This window comes from Pelodiscus sinensis, chromosome 2 (assembly GCF_052426305.1).
Source record: "Pelodiscus sinensis isolate ZL-2025 chromosome 2, ASM5242630v1, whole genome shotgun sequence".
In the NCBI taxonomy this organism is placed as follows: Eukaryota; Metazoa; Chordata; order Testudines; family Trionychidae; genus Pelodiscus; species Pelodiscus sinensis.
In genome coordinates this window covers 246,842,356-246,862,134 of record NC_143053.1, presented here as the reverse complement: position 1 = coordinate 246,862,134, position 19,779 = coordinate 246,842,356, and the positions used below count along the sequence as shown (strand labels likewise).

The 19,779-nt window shown below is 46.8% G+C and overlaps 1 protein-coding gene across 6 annotated transcripts in view; it reads left to right on the top strand.

Moving 5' to 3' along the window:
- GALNT11 (polypeptide N-acetylgalactosaminyltransferase 11) overlaps positions 1-19,779 on the top strand; it is an 87,253-nt gene that overhangs the window by 28,777 nt on the left and 38,697 nt on the right. For all 6 annotated transcript variants that reach the window (XM_006129319.5, XM_025187869.3, XM_075922801.2 and 3 more), the window contains 2 exons: positions 10,692-10,817; positions 17,758-18,007. In XM_006129319.5, the coding sequence (XP_006129381.3) occupies positions 10,692-10,817; positions 17,758-18,007 (376 nt within the window). The remainder of the gene's footprint in view (positions 1-10,691; positions 10,818-17,757; positions 18,008-19,779) is intronic.

Genomic DNA, 19,779 nt, shown 5'->3' with positions numbered 1-19,779 from the left:
ATGCCCAGGTCCCGGAGCCACCGCTGGTGCCACCGCCCCCGGAGCTGCTGCTGCCTGCACCCATCAGCTGGTTGCTGGCATGTGCAGGCTGGGGCGCTGTGTGCGCCCCGGCCTGCATGTGCAGGATATGATGCAGTACGCTGGGGGCCGTGAGTGGAATGCGGTGTGCTGGGGGCCCTGAGCACGCATGCGGCTCACAGCAGCCCAGTTGTGAGACTGGCGGACCTGAGCGGTTCCGGGTTCTGTCAGGAGCTGCAATTATTTAGCGGCTCGTGAGCCGCAGGTTGGCCACTTTGGTGGCCTAGGTAGTCTCAAAGCTTTGATGTCATGCTAATATTTCTTACGTTAAACTAGACTAAAGTGGCAGGAGAATGGGGTGAGATTTCTTCAAACAAAAGGGTTGGTGCATACTCATTGCTAGTGTAATAAACTAACAATAACATTGATACCTTTTAACCAAAGACATTTCACAAGTGAAAGAGCAGAGATGGGTTTTCTCATAAAGACCCTGGACCAAAGCTTTAGTTGCTGGCTCTGTGCAGATTTCTTGTGTGGTCTTGGGTAAATCACCAAATTTCTGTGTACCATCGTTAACTGTGTAAAATGGAGATAATAGCACCTTCTTACTCCCACCTTTTGTCTTGTTTGCTTGGATTGTAAACTCTTCAGGACAAGGATTGTCTCTAACTTTATTAATATATCCTGCTAGTGCAAGGAGGGTTTGGTAGGCTTGGGGCTTGTAGATGCTACTGTAATACAAATAATGGTAGAACTCCATTTGGCTTGTGGGTGTGACTTTTTGGCATTCATTAATTAGAAAAATCCAGTTGTGCTAGTCTGTAACTGGAAAAGACCTACATGCTAGGAGTGTAGGCAGGTAAAATTCAGATATATGAGAAAGGTGAAAAGGCCAAGATTCATGAAATTGCATCTGAAATGAAATTTTGCCCACTTGCTCACCTCTAGTCACATGTGGTCTGCTGCTTAGCCTTGTATTCTGTCGTGCAATGCTCAGGTCTTTGGATTTCCTTCAATAAATTCCTTACACACATGAACAATTTTAAATGGTCTATACAAGCTTTTCTGTGTCTCAGCTGGAAATCATTTAGGCTGGGCTCCCCTTCTTCACTCACTCTGGCTGTCATCCTATCTGATCTCCATCCAGGATTTTCTCCCTCTCTAGGCTACTTCCTCTCCTTCTCTCATTTAATCCCTACCTTACTAGCTACAGCACAGAAGGTGACGACCTCTGTGCTAGTGGCTGGTGGTGGTCTTCCCTTGAGGACAAGAAGAGACCAGAGACAGGAAAATGAGCTGAGAAAGTACCTTCCTCAGCTGGGCTTCCTGCACTGTCACTGTCCCACAGGGTACTGTAGCCAGTGTTCTGTTTTCTCCATTGAAGAAGGCTCCACTACCTCAGCAGAGCAAGACAAAGGTTGGAGACATTTCTAGAGCACCCTTGGTTGCCCAGATGGGGGGAGAAGCTCTCCTTCAGGGGCAGTGGTGGCTTTCAGATGCTGTAACAGACAAAACCAGCCTGCCTTGTGTCTGGGAAGGTGCAAGAACTTCTCTTGTGGGGAAAGAGATGCTAAGGCAGTCTTAAACCTCTCTTCCAGAAGTTCTCTTTAAAAGCCCTCTGTGGGTTCCCTGGGGCCTTACCCTTTTGTATTGCATGGTTTTCAGAAGCTGTCTTGGGGCACATGCAGGATCTTCTGCTACTCCCTTCAACCACGTAGTGTAGCAACAGTGATTTTCTATTTTCTGCTTTCTCTTTGGCGAGACAAAGGCTGCTAAGAATTGGGAAAGGTGGGAACATTTTTTCCCCCATCCACAGAGACTCTCAGGAAACCTTTTTTTCGGCATGTTAGATATAATTTAATTTTAGTAATTGTGTAGCCACAACAATTTTTAATGGTTACATGGTTACTAAAATGTTCCCTGGGGAAGGGGCTGACAGCCAGTGTGCTCCTGGCTCCCGGCTCCAGTCCTGGGGAGCACCTGTCACCTTGCTGCGGAGCCAGTCTGCAAGGGAAGCTGGTTTCAGCTCCCCTTGTGGACCAGCTCCGCCTGCCACTCTGCACTGCTGGCTCTAATACAGAGCCAGCAATGTGGGGCAGCAGCAGCCCGTACCTGCAGGGGGCCCAGGCCTTACCCACAGCAGCCTCCCTTGCTCCCCCCTCCACTGCCTCAGGTAGCTTCCTGAAACCAGCATGCATGGAGAGCCAGCTTAAAAGCTGGCTTCCTAAGCGTATCAGCACCTACCTGCTTCCCCTCGCCCTGCCCTGCTGCCTCTGGTAGAGCCAGCAGAGCAGAGGGAAGGACAGGTGGCTCCATGGGAACTGGTGCTTGCAGAGACCCCCCCCTTTTTTTTTAAAGCTGGCTCTCCAAGCACCAGCTCCTGCCGTCCCCCATGCGCTGCTGGGAAGGGGGTGGAATGGCTCTGCATGGACTGTCATGTGCAGGGATCCGGCTTAAAAGCGGTCTCCCCATGGGCACTGGCTACTGCCTCCCCTCTTGGGAGGGAGGGAGGGAGGGAGAGAGAGAGAGAATATCTCTATACGCCAACATCCCTCCTGTCCATAAAACTTTATTGAAGTTTCATCTTATGTAAAGACAATAGCTGGAATTCCTTTTATTCACTATCTCCCTGGTAAAGAAATGCCTTGTTCTTCACATGGTTGTACAGTTTTGCCACAGCTGCTGGAACTGGTGGTTCAGGATGAAGTGGCCAGTACATCCAGGGGTACTGGAACTGGAGGTGCTGGTACATGATTTTCACGTTCAACACCCTCACTGTAAAAAAATTATTCCAGTGCCTCTGCATCCATCTGCTAGACAAGATGGTCAGGGAGGCAACTCCATACTTGGGAAGACCATAAACCTCTACTTGCCAGCAGCCCCCAACCCTCTCCTTGTTTCTAACGATGAGCTTGCTGCATACAGACTGACACACCAACTCCAAGCACCACCAGACCCAGCAACAGACACAAAACCTAGAGACTCATCCCCATTGCTGTGACGATCAACATACCTTTCAAGATCTGTGGGTCCTACTCATATCTGACAAATGTGGTATACCTCATCCAATGCACTAAGTGCCCCACTAACAAATGTGTGAGTGAAATCACACAATTACTCATGTTTTTGAAGGCACTCACGCAGGAAAATAAGACAAAAACAGCCTGTCACCTATAGGTGAACACTTCAAAGCGATCATTTTCTATATTTGATCTCTGAGTCCTTGCTCTCAGAGGAAATGTGCACAACTTATTTAAAAGAGGAGTCTGAGACCTTACCTGACATTGCTAGACTTAAACTAAAAAGTGTGCACTGAATAGACGTGTCATATGGCAGGGGCGTCGAGGGGTGGCATGAGGAAGGATCACATGCCCCAAAGGCCATGGGCAGGAGGGGCAAGGGGCTGGCCAGCAGCTGGTGGGAGGACAAATGGGGGAAGGGGTTGCTTCCCTTTCCCCTCCCCCCACTCACTGGCAGTGACTGGTAAAATGGAGCAATGCAGTCTCAACTCACTCTTCTTAGCTGCGCTGCTATGGGGAGGGGCGTGACTGCCTCTGCACTCCCCGTCAGCAGGATTATCCATTAGGCACAATAGGCATGATGCCTAGGGCTTACAAAAAAGTTTAGGACCTACAAAAAATGTAGGGCCAAAAAAAATTCATAATTATATTGAAAATAAGAAAACTGCTAAATCAAACTTTATAATTTGCATCTTTAGTCAACACACAACATACAGGTAAAATAGACAGTATAATATTAGGTGTATAGACGATGGGGCATTTCTCCCATATATATTAATATATAATCTAATTTAAAGGTCTGCGATTATGCCAGTGCCTATGAAGACCTGAATCCAGCCCTGCCCAACAGGAAGTGGAGCAGCATGGCCCAAAGAGCAGAGCAAGCTGGGGCCACATTGCTCCACTTTCCTTGCTGCTGCCAGTGAGTGCGGGGGGAGGAGGGGCAGAGAACCCTGGGCTCTGCAGCCAGACCCATGGCCCTGCTTCTTCCATGGGTCCCTTCGGCTGGGGGAGAAGGCGGAGTGCGGGTAGGGAAGAGGAAGGGGCAGGGATGGAGCAAGGGTAGGGAAAGGTAGGGCCTGGAGTGGAGCGGAATTGTCCCAGTCCTTTCCTGGGTTGGAGGTGGGGTCACGTGGCTGGTGGCCCCCTGGATCCTCTCTCACCAGTTGCTCCAAATGACTGAAGAGTTGTTAACTAGCTGCTTCATCTTGAATGACCCCTTGAAATATGTTAACTGCATATGTTAAATAATCTGCTCCACCTTCTGTTTAGCTGCAACAGTGATTATGCTTTCCAGAGCTGAGTGTTCTCTTTACACTTGTGTCTCTTGTGAAAATAAGTTGCTGCAATACAATATAATACAATAAGAATATAATAGTATAATAACTTGTCCACCTTGTCTTTCTAAGCATATGTCTGTGGTGTAGTATAAGCTCCGGGTTAGTGGGATTTGAGTCAGCTGACCCCTGTTAGAGGGGGACCCTGGGCTTGACAGCCTACATTTTGTTAAATGGATTGGCCACCCCTGATTTAAATACAGAGAGCCAAAACAGAGGTGGAAGGAATGCGAAGAGCCACACCAGAATTGTCAAGTGCAAAAAAAAAAAAGCCCCCCAGAACAGAATTGTCAAGCAAAAAAAAAAAAAAAAAAATTTAAAAGGGGGCTGACCCTTTAAGATGGCCGCCATCTTGGGCACTATTTTTTAAAACCCTGCAGCTCCCACCCGGTAAGCACAGGGAAGCCGGGAGCCAGCGTGGGGCGAGGGCCGTTGGGGGCGGGGAAGCGCAGGAACAGCTTTGAGAGTCGCACTTTTGGGGGGCTCGCAAACCACGGGTTAGCCACGGCTGATTTAAATCTTACCTGTGGAACTCCTTGCCAGAGGAGGCTGTGAAGGCTAGGACTATAATAGAGTTTAAAGAGAAACTAGATAATTTCATGGAGGTTAGGTCCATAAAAGGCTATTAGCCAGGGGATAAAATGGTGTCCTGGGCCTCTGTTTGTCAGAGGCTGGAGAGGGATGGCAGGAGACAAATCGCTTGATCATTGTCTTTGGTCCTCTCTCTCTGGGGCACCTGGTGCTGGCCACTGTCGGCTGACAGGATACTGGGCTAGATGGACCTCTGACCCAGTACGGCCGTTCTTATGTTCTTATGTACTTTAAGGCTTTTCTTTTAGGGCTTTGGCATCCACAGGTCAGTGCACCGACCCTAGTGAAAATAACCGTATCCCAGAGTTCCTAACACCTCCAGCCTCAGCCATTCTAGCCCTAGAACTGTGGTGCACTGTGGGAAAACTTCACTCACTGCCCTGAATGTTACAGGAAGTTTGAACAGTCACCAGCACACCCTGTAGAGCAGCCTTGTTCTGTGCATTCCCAGCTGCCAGAGCCAACAATATGTTGGAGGAGGCGCCTTCTCACTAATTTCTCATGCTTGTGCTTTCACTCCTGTGTCAGGAACCTGGCAGAGGATCCATGAGAGGCTGGGGGACATTCTGACCCAGCAGAAGTACCTGATGGATTTCCTGATGGAATAGCAGGAGGAAAAAGCCAGCATTGCAGACACCCTGGCAGATGGTGCTCAGTGTAATTGGCAAAGTTGCTGATACCCCCTATGTAAACTGCTACTTCTGGCGCAGGTTCACAAGCACAGGCTAGTGGGGCCACATGTAGAAAGCCACATTTCTGGTTTTTGGTTAGCTGTTTGCTCCCATCTGTAGTGTAGAGAGGCTGCTATGAGATCACCTTTACTGTCTAGATGAACATTGCTGTAACTCGCTGGGAGCTGGCTATCCCAGACGGCTCCAGATCCATTGCCAGCCACTTTGGGGTTGGAAAGTTGAATAAGTAGGATGGTGTCTGAGGTTTCTGAGGCAGTCAGGAATGTGGTTTACCCTGAGGTGGCAGGCTTTAAAGATATTCCAGAGGTAATAGCTGGCTTTGAGATTCAGGTTTCCTAATGATTTATTGGGCTGCATAGAAGCATTGCCAGCAGATTGAGGGAAGTGATTATTCCCATTTATTCGGCATTGATGACGCCACATCTGGAGAACTGCATCTGGTTTGGGCCACCCCCCCATTACAGAAAAGTTATGGGCAAATGGAAGAATGTCCTGCAGAGTCCAACGAAAATGGTTCTGGAGGCTGGAGCACATGAGCTCTCAGGAGAGGGATAAGTGTTAACTTAACTGATACCTCCACATCGTTAGTACTGTGGGCTGGGCTGGAGTCCCTGAAGAACAGCAGGCAGTAGAGGTTGAAGGCCAGAAATAGGATAAGATACACATGCTTATTGTCCAGCTTAGTGAAGGAGCATAGAGTTAGTGATTGTGGAAACTCAGACATAAAGTGTGACATTCCTAAACTGAACCAACACACACTATGAAGGGGATGTTTTAATACTTGTACTGTGTCTGGACATAGCCTGGGTTAATTGCAGTTACAGAAGTGCAGAGACAATAGTAAGATTAAAATGATGTATTCTGTTCCATATGTCCTTTCTATGGACTGGGGGCTGTTTAGCGCCCTCTCTGCAAAGTCGTCTTCTGTCGCTTCAGACCTTTCATATTTCTTACAACAGAAATCCCTCCATTGCTGTAGTAGTACATATACTTCTCTGGCTCTGGGGCAGCTTCTGTTTCCACGGTTCTATGCAGGCTCAGCAGCAGGCTGTTCCACAGGGAGCAGGGTGGGGATCATCAGAGTTCTGCCATGTAGAGACAGAGGATTTGTGGTTGAGCCTGATCCACAGCTGTCTTTAGGACTGATTGCATAACTTAAGAATGGCTATACTGATTGGGCAACAAAATGGCAATTGAATTTTAATGTTGATAAATGCAAAGTAGTACATGTTGGAAAGCATAATCCTAACTGTACATACAAAATTATGCAGACTAATTTAGCTATAAACACGCAAGAGAGATCTTGGAGTCATATTATAAATACATTGAATAGGATTGGTCTCAGTACGGACCCCTGGGGGACACCAGTAGTTACCCCTCTCCATTCTGAAAATTGACCATTTATTCCTATCCTTTTTCCTGTCTTTTAACCAATTAAGAGAGGACTTTTTAACCAGTCCATGAGAGGACCTTCTCTTTTATCCCATGGCAACTAACTTCACCTAAGAGCCTTTGGTGAGGGATTTTGTCAAAGCCTTTCTGGAAATCTTAGTACGCTATATCCACTGGATCCCTTTTGTCCATATGCTTGTTGACCCACCCCCCCCCCAAAGAACTCTAGTAGATTAGGAAAGCATGATTTCCGTTTAAAGAATTCATGTTGCCTTTCCCCCAACAAACTATGATCATCTATGTGTCTTACCATTTTATGCTTTACTATAGTTTCAACTTATTTGCCCAGTACCGACATTAGACTCACAGGTCTGTAATTGCCAGGATCACCTCTAGAGCCCTTCTTAAATATTGGCATCACATTAGCTATCTTCCAGTCATTAGGTACAGAAGCTGATTTAAAGGATAGGTTACAAATCACAGTTAATAGTTCCACAACTCCAGGGACTGGGGTGCAGGAGAAAGACTAGAGTCTGGGAGGGAGTTGGGATGAAGCAGGCGGTTGTGACCTAGGGCAGGGGACTGGAGTGCAGGGGTTTGGGATGTGACCTAGGTAGGAGGGGATTGTGATCTGGGGCAGGAGATTGGGGTGCCAGATCTGGGAGGAGGTATGGACGCAAGAGGGGGACAGAGGATTTGGGTATATTGAGTGGGGGGGCAGGGAGAGTTGGGGAAGAAAAGGGCTAGGGTGCCAGAAGCAGGCTGTGGCCAAGAGATTTACTTGTCAGCTGCCAAACTAGCATCCCTGCCTGCAGAGCTTAAAATGTTTCCCTGCCAGCCTGCCTGCCTGCTTGCCTGGCCATGTGCTTCCTGAATAACTAAGCCCAAGAGAGGGTGCGTGATTCTTCTTAGCTGCATGTTATTCTAACAAGCAGCTCCCATTGGCTGGTTTCGGCCAGAAACTGGCCAATGGGAATGTGCTGGGAGCGGAGCGGCTCCTAAAACTTCCCACCTTCCCTTTAGTTTCAAAACAGAAATGGAGACCTGCAGCCGCTTTTCTGCCCGGGGCTGCGGGGCGAGCAGGGGAGCCTGCATTTTGCCCAGGCCTGCATTATGGTCACTTTTTCCAAGTGAATCAATTATATGTACCTCTTAGGACTTAGGACTGAATCAAGAATTGCTTCTCCTCTTGTGTGTTCCAGAACCAGCTGTTCCAAGAAGCAGTCATTTCAGGTGTCAAACTTTATCTCTGCATCCCATCCTGAAGTGATGTGTACCCAGTCAATATGGTGATCGTTGAAATCCCCCATTATTACTGAGTCATTTAGTGTTAATCTAGAGAAGGGGGTAAAAAGTGAGGTGACAAAATTTGCAGATGATACTAACCTGCTCAAGATAGTTAAGACCAAAGCAGACTGTGATGAGCTTCAAAAAGATCTCACCAAACTAAGTGATTGGGCAACAAAATGTTAAATGAAATTTAATGTTGATAAATGTAAAGTAATGCACATGGGAAAAATAATCCCAACTATATATATACAATATATAGACTAATTTGGCTACAAGTACTCAAGAGAAAGATCTTGGAGTCATTGTGGATAGTTCTATGAAAACATCCACTCAGTGTGCAGCAGCAGAGAAAAAAGCAAATAGAATGTTAGGAGACATTAAAAAAGGGATAGAGAATAAGGCAGAAAATATCTTACTGCCTCTATATAAGACCATGGTAGGCCCACATCTTGAATACTGTGTACAGATTTGGCCGCCTCATCTCAAAAAAGATATATTGGCATTGGAAAAGTTTCAGAGAAGGGCAACAAAAATGATTAGGCATTTGGAATCTGTCCCATATGAAGAGAGATTAAAAAGACTTGGACTTTTCAGCTTAGAAAAGAGGAGACTAAGGGGGGATATGATAGAGGTCTATAAAATCATGACTTGTGTGGGAATAAGGAAAAGTTATTTACTTATTCCCACAATAAAAGAACTGGGGGTCACCAAATGAAATTAATAGGTGGCAGGTTTAAAACAAACAAAAGGAAGTTTTCCTTCACGCAGTGCAGTCAACCCGTGGAACTCCTTGCCAGAGGATGCAGTGAAGGCTAGAACTTTAACAGGGTTCAAAAAAGAGCTAAATAGATTCATGGAGGTTAGGTCCATCAATGGCTGTTAGCCAGGATGGGTAGGAATGGTATCCCTAACCTTTGTTTCTCTGGAGGTGGGTGACGGGAGGGATCACGTGAGGATTACCTGTTGTGATCCCTTCCTCTGGGGCATCTAGTATTGGCCCCTGTTGGCAGACAGAATACCTTTGGTCTGACCTAGCATGGCCATTCTTATGTTCTTATGACCCTGCAGAGATGGTGCTGGTAGGAACTGGCTTTTAAGGCAGCTTTCCCCAGCACTAGCTCCTGTCCCCTGCTTGCTGTTTCTCTCTGATAGAGGCAGAGAGGGGGAAAGCAGCTAGTTGAGTCACTACTTGACTATCCGATAAGTTTATGCTTATCGCATAGTGGATTAGTTGCTTACATCCCTAATCCCAACTGGCAGGCTGTTTCACTGTGACTTCACTTGTTTCTTTCCATGTTTGAGTCCTCTGTTACCCTTCTCTAGTATTATGGCTTTCCTCAGTCATTCTTCCAATGACAACAGCCAGATGCCTGCCTTTCCTTTATGTGGTAAACGTCGGCATTGAAAAGATTCTGGAAGTACAATGCCTCTTAGCGTTATATACTTGTATTACTGTAGTATTTAGGCTGTAATAATCTCTGCTCTCCTTCAAAAGTATGTGCTTTGTCAGGAGTGTCTCATCCATCTTAGGTTCTGGAAGGTTATCGCTTGCAATTGGAAGCATGAACTACTTCAAATATCTGATGCTGGATGTTATTTTGCAAAAGCAGAGAGAGAAGATGGCCTCATGCTTCCATTATTCCTACCTGCTGAGTTGATGATTGGGGGTGAGGGGGGAACAACTAAGGCATCAAGGCATTTTACCATGGTGATAACTTTCAGACAGTTGTGTGATCTCCTCACTTATTACTAATAAACACCTAAGATGATAGCTACATTGGAAAGGTGAGAGAGAGGGAGTCCCTTTTTTGTGTTCATTAATGCTTATGTAGATAGGGTATATGTTTTATGAAGACATGATGATCTTGAGCCAAGACCATACTGAGCTTGGCACTGAATAAACACAGAGCAAAAGAAGATGGTAAGAGACAGCAGGTGGGGACCAACCGATGGATACAGGCACAAGAAAACATTGAGACAATATTAGTAGGAATGATGGGCTGCGCTGTCAGCACACAGCACTGGGCCAGTTTCAGCCTTTTCCCTGTTTAGCCATTTGCCATTGAGTTTCCATAGCTCTCTCTCCCAGCCATAGGGGAAAGAGAAACCCTTAACAAGGCAACGTGATTGCAAAACTACAGAAACTGGCTAAGGGGACATGGGACTGGGTGTAGTGCCTTGAATGACTTGAACAGAATTTGTGTTGAAGCTTGTCCTCTGACATAAAGTCCTCCTAAAGGACCTTTTTGACCACTTTGCATGCTACACTGTGTTGCTGCTTTTATTCTCCATGGTACCTATGGTGAAGCTATCACTAAATTTGCTCCCTGTATTTGTTTTCTTGCTTGCAGTGGATCTGAAAAAAGACCTAGATGAATATATCAAAAAACATCTTCCAGGAAACACGAAGCTGGTAAGAAATGAAAAGCGGGAGGGGCTGATTCGAGGAAGAATGATCGGAGCATCTCATGCTACAGGTATGCCTTGTCTTCTCTTTCCTTTAATCCTTTCTCTGTCCCATCTAGGCAGCTAAGGTCCCTCTAAGCTGCATGGCTGCGTGACTTCCCCTTAAGCCCCACGCAGGGGCTTGTGGCTGCAGTGAGGAGAGATCTCTTCCCCAAGTCTTGTAGCTGCTGGGGCCAGCAGAAAGGAGCCTCTCTCAACTGGCCCTAGCACAGAGCTGTCACAGCTGGGGGGAAAGGAGACCCCCTCCTTGTTGCCCTTGCAGGGAGTCACCCAGATAAGCATGCGCCCTAACTCCCTGCTCTATGTTGAGTACCCTCCTGCACCCTAAAGCCCTCATCCCAAGCCCCATCCCAGAGCACCTCCCAAACCTGGAATTCCTCAGCTAGAGCCCTTCCACCCCAACCCTCTGTCCCAGCCCTGAGCCCCTCAGTGCCAGCCCCATTCTAGAACCCACACCCCTCGCTGCAGCTCGCACACTTCTGCACCCCAACCCTCTTCCTCGGCCCTGAGCCCCCTCCCACACTCAGAACTTCTTGGTCCCTTTCCCACCACATGAATTTTGTTATGTGCATCAATATAAAGGTGATGTGTCACACCTCACCTCCACATTGGTGCACATAAGAAAATTCATTCTGCCCCGGAGTGATTAAAAAAATGAGGGAATACTGCTTGGCAGTGCCTGTGTTACTCCTTGGCTTTATGGATTGGAGCATCTGACATATTCCATATGGCAGGGGTGGGGAACCGCAGGCCCTAGGGCTGGATGTGGGCCCCGGCTTACCTGGGTCTGGCCCCCAAGACTCAGGGCTCCCCCACCCTACCACTGAGTTGGAGCATACAGAATCTCCTAGTCTGGGCCCCTCTAGGCTCTGGTGTGTGAGGGGAATGTGGGAAGTGTCTTTCTACTTCTCAGTGAGGGGCCATGTAGAGAGAGGTTTTTTCTTCTCAATTGTGCGCAGCCCCCGACCCAAAAAAGGTTCCCTGCTGCTGCCTGTAGGGCTTTTTGTTAAGATAAAGGGGATGCTGCTGAGTGATGCACTTGCTTTCCTTTAGTGTAGGGGTTGGCAACTTATGACCCATGAGTCAAATATGGGTCACTAGGGAGCCAGATACGGCTCCTTTGGAGCTCTAGCTCAAGCCCCCCAGCTCCCCTCACAGCAGGCTGATGCTACAGCCTTACGGTTCCACAAGATTGAAGCACCAGTGCCAGAGATCATAGGGCAGGCAGGCGGGTGGGTGGGGGAGAGCCCCAAGCCATCCCCCATTCCAGTCCTGCCTCCGGATCCAGGGTGGCGGGGAACAAGCGGAGCCAAAAATGGCTCCACACAGTTTTCCTTCCCGGGTCCAGGGACCAGCCTCGCAGGGACACACTTCCTGCCGCTGACCAGAATCCGGTGAATGGGAACAGCAGGAGGCATGTTATGCAGTGCTTGCGACGTGGTGCAGAAGCAAATAACTGGCTTCCCCCCCCCCACATGCCCAGACCCAGCATCCTCACTCCCCCCTCACCTTTCCACTGAGACCCTGCACCCCCAGTCCGCTCACTCACATCTCCCCCAGCAAGACACCCTGCCTCTAGCCTGCTCCTCCCCTCTTTCCCCTTGTCACACACCGTACCCCCAACCTGCTCTCGCACCCTACCTTCCACCCAGACCTTGCACCCTCACCCCCTCCTCCACCCTGCTTCCCATCCAGATCCTGCGCTCCCATCCCTATTAAGTCACTGGCAGCCCAGTCCTGCACACTTAACCCCTTGTTTTTGGCTCCACCCCCTAGCCTAGGGGATCCCACAAAATCCACTAACCTTGGAACCCTAGAAGAGTAAATCTGGCCTGAGGCTTTGAACATCAGTCTTCCTTGCCCCTCACCCCCACCATGAAGCTGAAGCACCAGGGGAGTGAGGTGTTTCAATTGGGGGCCACACTAGTGAGGGTTGGGGGGATTTGGAAGGTTTTTTCCTTCTCACTTGTGTGGTCCCCAACTGAATTTTCTGTGGGTCAGTGGCCCCCAACCCATAAAAAAAGCTCCTCCACTCCTGCCATAAATGAAGACAATGTTGAAACCTTTTGTGTTGGACGTACTACTTTACTTGATTTAAAAATAAAGCCTGACCAACAGGCCCCCAATTGGGGCCCATCAGAGTCATAACACTCCTGCACCCCCCACGTACACCAACCCTGAGCCCATCATGCACTTGAACCCCCTGCCCTGAGCCCCTTATATCCTACATTCCCAGACTCCTGCACTCCCACATCCCCAGTTCCCTGCTATAACACTCCTGCATTCCCACTCCTCAAACTTGTGCCCTAAGTCCGTCATACACCCCAGTGCAGACTCCTGCACCCCCGAATCCCTACTTCCCTGCCATAAGATTAACAGCCTGAATGCATGCATGAAGCTGGATTTTACCAGCTATGATGTAAAATTCAAAGCAACATGCGAAAAGATGTAGGAACAGAAGTCCCATTAAATAAAGTCTGTGAGTACAATGTTTCATTTATGATATTATTAATCATTGTCAGTTATCAATAATATTAAGTTGTATATTTTCAGTTATGCAAATGGGCATTATTATATGGCTCTATGACCATTTGTTCTGAATTTTCATGTAGTTTGGCTCTCTAGTTTGAAAAGGTTGCTGACCCCTGCTTTAGTTGGACTGAATTTTCTGACTATGCAGCAGTCTCTTGATGGCTAAGGGGCAGGAAATCAGTGAGAGTTCATACAAGTCAGTCCTTAGCATCACTTATTAACAACGGTTTTCTAAATCTGTTTTGGCTCGTGTCAGTTTAAATGAAAATTGCTGAGTCATCTTTGTACTCTTTCATACAAAATGTATCATGTTTATTTTGTATTTAGTTGCATCAGCTGTTGTTGAATAAAATTCGAGTATTCACTTCCTAGATTCAAGGGCACTTACATGTTTAATTGTTCAAATAAAGCTGCAACCACATAAGATGTATACAGGCAGTCCCCGGATTACGTACAAAAGATAGGGACTGTAGGTTTGTTCATAAGTTGAATTTGTATGTAAGTCGGAACTGGTACATATTGTAGGGGAAACTCTAGCCAAACATTTCTCCAGAGCTCAGTTTTATTCTCCCACACCTCACTTCCCTCAGTCCTTTATTCTCAAGCTGAGGTGTCTGCTGAGAAAAGCCGCTCCGCGTCTCCCTGGTCTGCTGGGAGAGGCGCTAGCTTCGCGTCTCCCTGGTCTGCTGGAGGGAAGCAGCTAGTGCGGGGTTGCCTCACCCTGTTTGTAAGTAGGGATCCGATGTAAGTCGGATCCATGTAACCCGGGGACTGCCTGTTGTTGGTAGAACTGAAGTGCCTTCAAAAGAGTTATCCTTTGTACATAATGAATGAAAGGGAAGCTTGGAGATGAGTAAATGGCCTCTGGATGTGATAATTCTTTCACTTCTCTGAGTTTGGAGACCTGGAGAAAGATGAGGGAACAGTTTTCCTATTAAAAAACAAAAGTGGATCAGGACTCCGGCTTTACCTGACTGCTCAAGCAGCTGGTCGTAAGAGGTGGTGTTGGCTAAGGATGTTAAGAGGTGGGTATTCCACTATTCGTGTAGTCAATAAAAGTTTTGACTACACGATTAGTCAATAAAGGAAGGCTTCCTCAGTCCCAGATTGCATCGAGTCCATGAGCTGCTCCTGCTGCGGCTCTGCAGTTTAAATGTAGTAAGAGCTGGATGTGCAGACAGCCCAGCTCTTCTTACATTTAAACTGCAGGGCTGCAGTAGGGGTAGCTCCTGGACCTGGTGCAAGCTGGGACTGAGCCAGGATTGCTCAGTCCCGGTTTGTGCCGGGTCCAGCAGCCCCTGTCTGCAGGGCAGTCTCAGCAGAGAGCTGGGAGAGCCCCTTCCCTCTCCCCCCCTTCCAACCGATGGGTAGCTGCTGGAGCAGCCTCTGCCTGTGGCCAGGAGGCTGCTGCTTGAGCAATGTCTGGCAGAGGCTGCTTCGTGTCAGCAGTGGGGGTGGGAGGGCAGGCGGCACCATAGAGGTGGTACTAGGGCGAACCAGCTTTGAAGCTGACTCCCCCCAGCACCAGATTCCCCCCCCCCCATTGCTGCCTCTGATACACAGGTAGCAAGCAGGGGAGGGGAAGCAAGTAGTTGACTGGACCAGTGGTTCTCAACTGTGGGCCATATGGCTCCCCAGGGGCCACGCCCTACCTCTAGGGGGCCACATGGAAAAAGCGGAACATTAGGTAAAATATGTACCTTTTTTCCAACTAAGAGCAGTTATGAGGGGGCCACAGAGGTAAACGAGGCTCAGAAGGGGGCCATGAGCAAAAAAAGGTTGAGAAACACTGGACTGGATTACCCAATAGGCCTAGGCTTATCAGGTAGTCGACTACTTGCTCACATCTCTAGTGTTGATATTGTGTTTCACACATGCTCTGAATGACTAGCTTTCTTATAAGTCACGGGGATTTCACTTGTGGGGAAAAGTTATAATTTTTCTAATGAAGAAAATAAAGTGAAGCTTTCAGCTTGAGTGCTGGAAAGGATGTGCACCATCTGTATCTCTTTTAAGCACCATTCATTTGTGTTAACTCCCTGTACAAGAAACAAGAGGCAAAAAGATCAATTGGTGCTTAGCAGTGATGGCTACAGTCTGCCTTCTTTGATCTGTAAATTCAAAATAAATAAATTGATTTCAGCAGCTTTGAACAGTGCAAGTGAAGTCAGTATTTTGTCCGTCCGTGTGTGCAATAAACTTTTTACATAACTTACATTTTGGGCCCAAATTGACTTTGGTGTACCTTTTAAAATCTCCAAAAATTAAAAACAACAAGGATTCCTGTAACATGCACTTTTGTGAGTAAAAAACACTTTGCCAGATGCATTTCTGATTTAATTAACACTGGTATCACACTCCCATCGCTTTATCCCTCCCTTTTTTCTTTTCTCTTCAAGCATCTGAAGAAGTGAGTCATATCTCATGAAAGCTTGTGCCCAAATAAATCTGTTAGTCTTTAAGGTGCCACAGGACTCACTGCTTTTGCAAATGCTTCAGAGGGGACAGACTAACGCTGCTACCCTTCTGAAATTAAAACCGTGAGACAAGGAATCACTTCTTGTCAGTTGACTTTTGCAAGAAATGTCTCACTTCGCTTAAGTTAATTTGCTGTGATTGGGAAAAGCAAGAGTAGTTCATGAAACTTAGTAAAACAGTGTAGAATTTTCCCTTTCCCACCCGAGAGCCCACCTCATTAAGGGTTACCAGATAGCTTTCAAAAAAATATGGGGTTGGGGTGACCGGGGCTGGTCGGAACGGGGGATTGGTCAGGAGGAGAGCGGGGCTGATAGAGAGGGGGTCAGGGTGAGCGGGGCTGATGGGGAACCGGCTGGCGGGAAGCAGCGCTGGCCGGGAGGGGTGTGGGGGTTGTGGGACTGGCCAGAGGAGATTGGGGGAAGGAACTGGCTGGTGGGAAGCAGGGCTGGCCGGGAAGAAGTTGGGGGAGAGGGGAGGAGCGGGGCTGCCCGGAGGGGGAACCGGCTGGCGGGGAGTGGGGCTGGCCCGGGTGCACGCAGATCTCAGGGTGCTACCTGTCCTGCGCAGGGTCCTGATGGGGCGCACGGGTGAGTCCGGCCCCGGGGATTCCATCCCACCCCACCCCACCCCTGCCCTTCTCTACTGTGTAGCTGCGTACAGCCTGGCTGGTAGACACGCTCACGCAGTACGCAACTACGTACTGATACTCATGATAACAATTAAACTTACTTAATTAGAAAATACCGGACATTTATATGTCCGGTATTTTCTTAATTTGTTTCCCGGACAGAAAGCTCAAATACTGGACTGTCCAGTTCAAAACCGGACACCTGGCAACCCTAACCTCATTACATATTCAATAATATGCATGCAGAATACTCTGCCTCAAGTGACATCTATTGAACTGTGAGGTATTTTGCTTTCTCATTAAGGACTTCAGAAACTCTCAAGTAAGCTACTAATTCACATACATCACTGAATTTCTTTTCACTAGTGGTATTTCAGATGCCATTACAGCAGTTAATTGAGATAGAATGAATTTGTACTTTGTGTACTCGGTATGTTTTATATTAATGTGCATTGTGAATTCATTATTTGGGATCTGAACAACTGTACTACAAGATAATTTTTAAATTGATCTGTTACTTGTCAGCATTGTAATAGCTTGATCCAAAAGCAAACCTCTTTTGAAGTTTCAAGATTGGGGTGGAGAACTTTTTTGGGGTCGGAGACTACTAACCCACAGAAAAATCAGTCAGGGGCCTCGCGCAAAAACCCTCACTGACGTGGCGCCCGACTGAGGAGCAGAAAAACAATCCCTACGTTGCCCTCGCACACCAGAGTTTAAGGGGGCCCAGCATAGTAGGTTTTGTGTATTCTACCCCTGTGGTGGGGCAACAGGGGGCTGGAACTCCAGCTCAGGCTCCCTAATGCAGGAGAGGCCTGGCCTTGGGGGATGGATCCAGGCAAGCTGGGGGCCACATCCGGCCCCTGGGCCTGAGGTTCCCCACCCCTGTTCTAGATTGACATGAATATTCCTTTTTACCTGTGTGTATGTAGTTCATAGAACTCTTCACAATATGTATGACGTTCTCCCCCACTTCTCTTCAGTTATTCTAATATCACATCAGCTTTCTCTTCTAAAATAACATTTCTGAATATTTTTTATACTTAGCCTGGAGATTGCTCCTTTATTCCCAGTGGTCCCTATCTCTAACTGCAGTGAATAGTGCAACACAAAGTAATGGCACTTACAAGAAGTTGGGTGCTACTTAATGTGAATAAGACTAGCAGAATCTTGCCACCACTTTGCTTTTACGCCACAAATTTCTGAGTGCAGGTGTTATATCTCCCTCTGTGTATGCTTTCAGTCCTCTGATAGAAATAATTTCTGTATATATGTTGTGTTACCATGGATCTGGGTTTTTTTGGTTGTCTTAGGAAAAGTGCTGGTGTTCCTGGACAGCCACTGTGAAGTGAATGAGATGTGGTTACAACCTTTGTTGACTCCAATCAGAGAAGACCGCAAAACAGTGGTGTGCCCTGTGATTGACATAATCAGTGCTGACACGCTTATCTACAGCTCTTCCCCAGTTGTGCGTGGAGGGTTTAACTGGGGTCTGCACTTTAAATGGGATCTTGTTCCTTTGTCAGAATTAGAAGGACCCGAGGGAGCCACTGCACCAATCAGGTAAGATTTAGACTGCGTGTTAAGAAGCAAGCTAATAATTATAAGCAACTTGCTGTAAATAGAGACCAGCTCATAAGTGAGACCTGCAACCTTTAAAGGAGAAACTTGCTTTGCCAAGTGTCTGTCTTATTCATTTTTACTGAGTTAAAGAGAAAAATGAACTTTAACAGAGAAAGGCTAACTTAGCTTAATTTTCCTGTCTTTTTAGGGCAAGAAAAATATCTTTTTAGAGATTGTTTATATAGCACCATGTTTGCCATGGTGGTCCTCAGACCAGACATGGTATATGCCCTGAAGCATTTACGGGCTATTTTATATGAAATATGTACTATCAAGTACTTTAATATTAGAACCATTTATTGATGTATGTTTGGCTTAATGATGGTTATTTAGATAATCAGTTATGCCAGAGTGATTGCACTGATCAGTATGTGCATTGATCTGATATGAGCTCTGACTAATCTTATTGAAATGCTAACTTTGGAAGATTCTTTTTGATAACAAGAAAGGTCATGGTCTAAGTTTCCTGTAAGCTGTGCAGCTGCATGACCACACAGTCATTTAATGAGCCCTGTGCAGAGGCTCAGAGCTTCTGCACAGGCAAGGAGCTCAGTAGGGATATTAAATATTGGTTAATTATCAGTAAACTAGGCAAATACAACTTAGATGGGACTACTATAAGGTGGATGCATAACTGGCACAATATCTTCATCAACAATTTAGATATTAGCATAGAGAGTATGCTTGTTAAGTTTGCAGATGACACGAAGCTGGGAGGGGTTGCAACTGCTTTGGAGGATAGGGTCATAATTCAAAATGATCTGGACAAACTGGAGGCTTGAGGTAAATAGGGTGCAGTTTAATAAGGACAAATGCAAAGTAATCCACTTAGGAAGGAAGAATCAGTCTCCCACATACAGAATGGGAAGTGACTGTTTAGGAAGGAGTACTGCAGAAAGGAATCTAAGGGTCATAGTGGACCACAAGGTAAATGAGTCAACAGTGTGATGCTATTGCAAAAAAAGCAAACATGATTCTGGGATGCATTAACAGGTGTGTTGTGAGCAAGACATGAGAAATCATTCTTCCGCTCTACTCTGTGCTAACTAGGCCTCAACTGGAGTATTGTGTCCAGTTCTGGGCACCACATTTGAAGAAAGATGTGGAGAAATTGGAGAAGGTCCAGAGAAGAGCAACAAGAATGATTAAAGGTCTAGAGAAGATGACCTATGAAGGAAGACTGAATGAAAGAATTGGACTTGTTTAGTTTAGAAAGGAGAAGATTGAGAAGGGACATGATAGCGGTTTTCAGGTATCTTAAAGGGTGTCACAAGGAGGAAGGAGAAAAATTGTTCTCCTTGGCCTCTGAAGATAGGGCAAGAAGCAATGGGCTTAAACTGCAGCAAGGGAGGTTTAGGTTGGACATTAGGAAAAACTTCCTAACTGTCAGGGTGGTTAAACACTGGAATAAGTTGCCTAGGGAGGTTGTGGAATCTCCGTCTCTGGAGATATTTAAGAGCTGGTTAGTTAGACATCTATCAGGGATGGCCCAGACAGTACTGGGTCCTGCCATGAGGGTAGGGAACTGGACTCAGTGACCTCTTGAAGTCCCTTCCAGTTCTAGTATTCTATGATTGAAAAGCCTGAATAAAGATGAATACGAAGAGTTGGCAGCAACAACATCTTTGATGTTTCTATCATATAATAAGTGTCTGGTGGCCTATCGGAAATAAATTAAGTCCAATTCCTACCGGACATATTCATGTTATAAA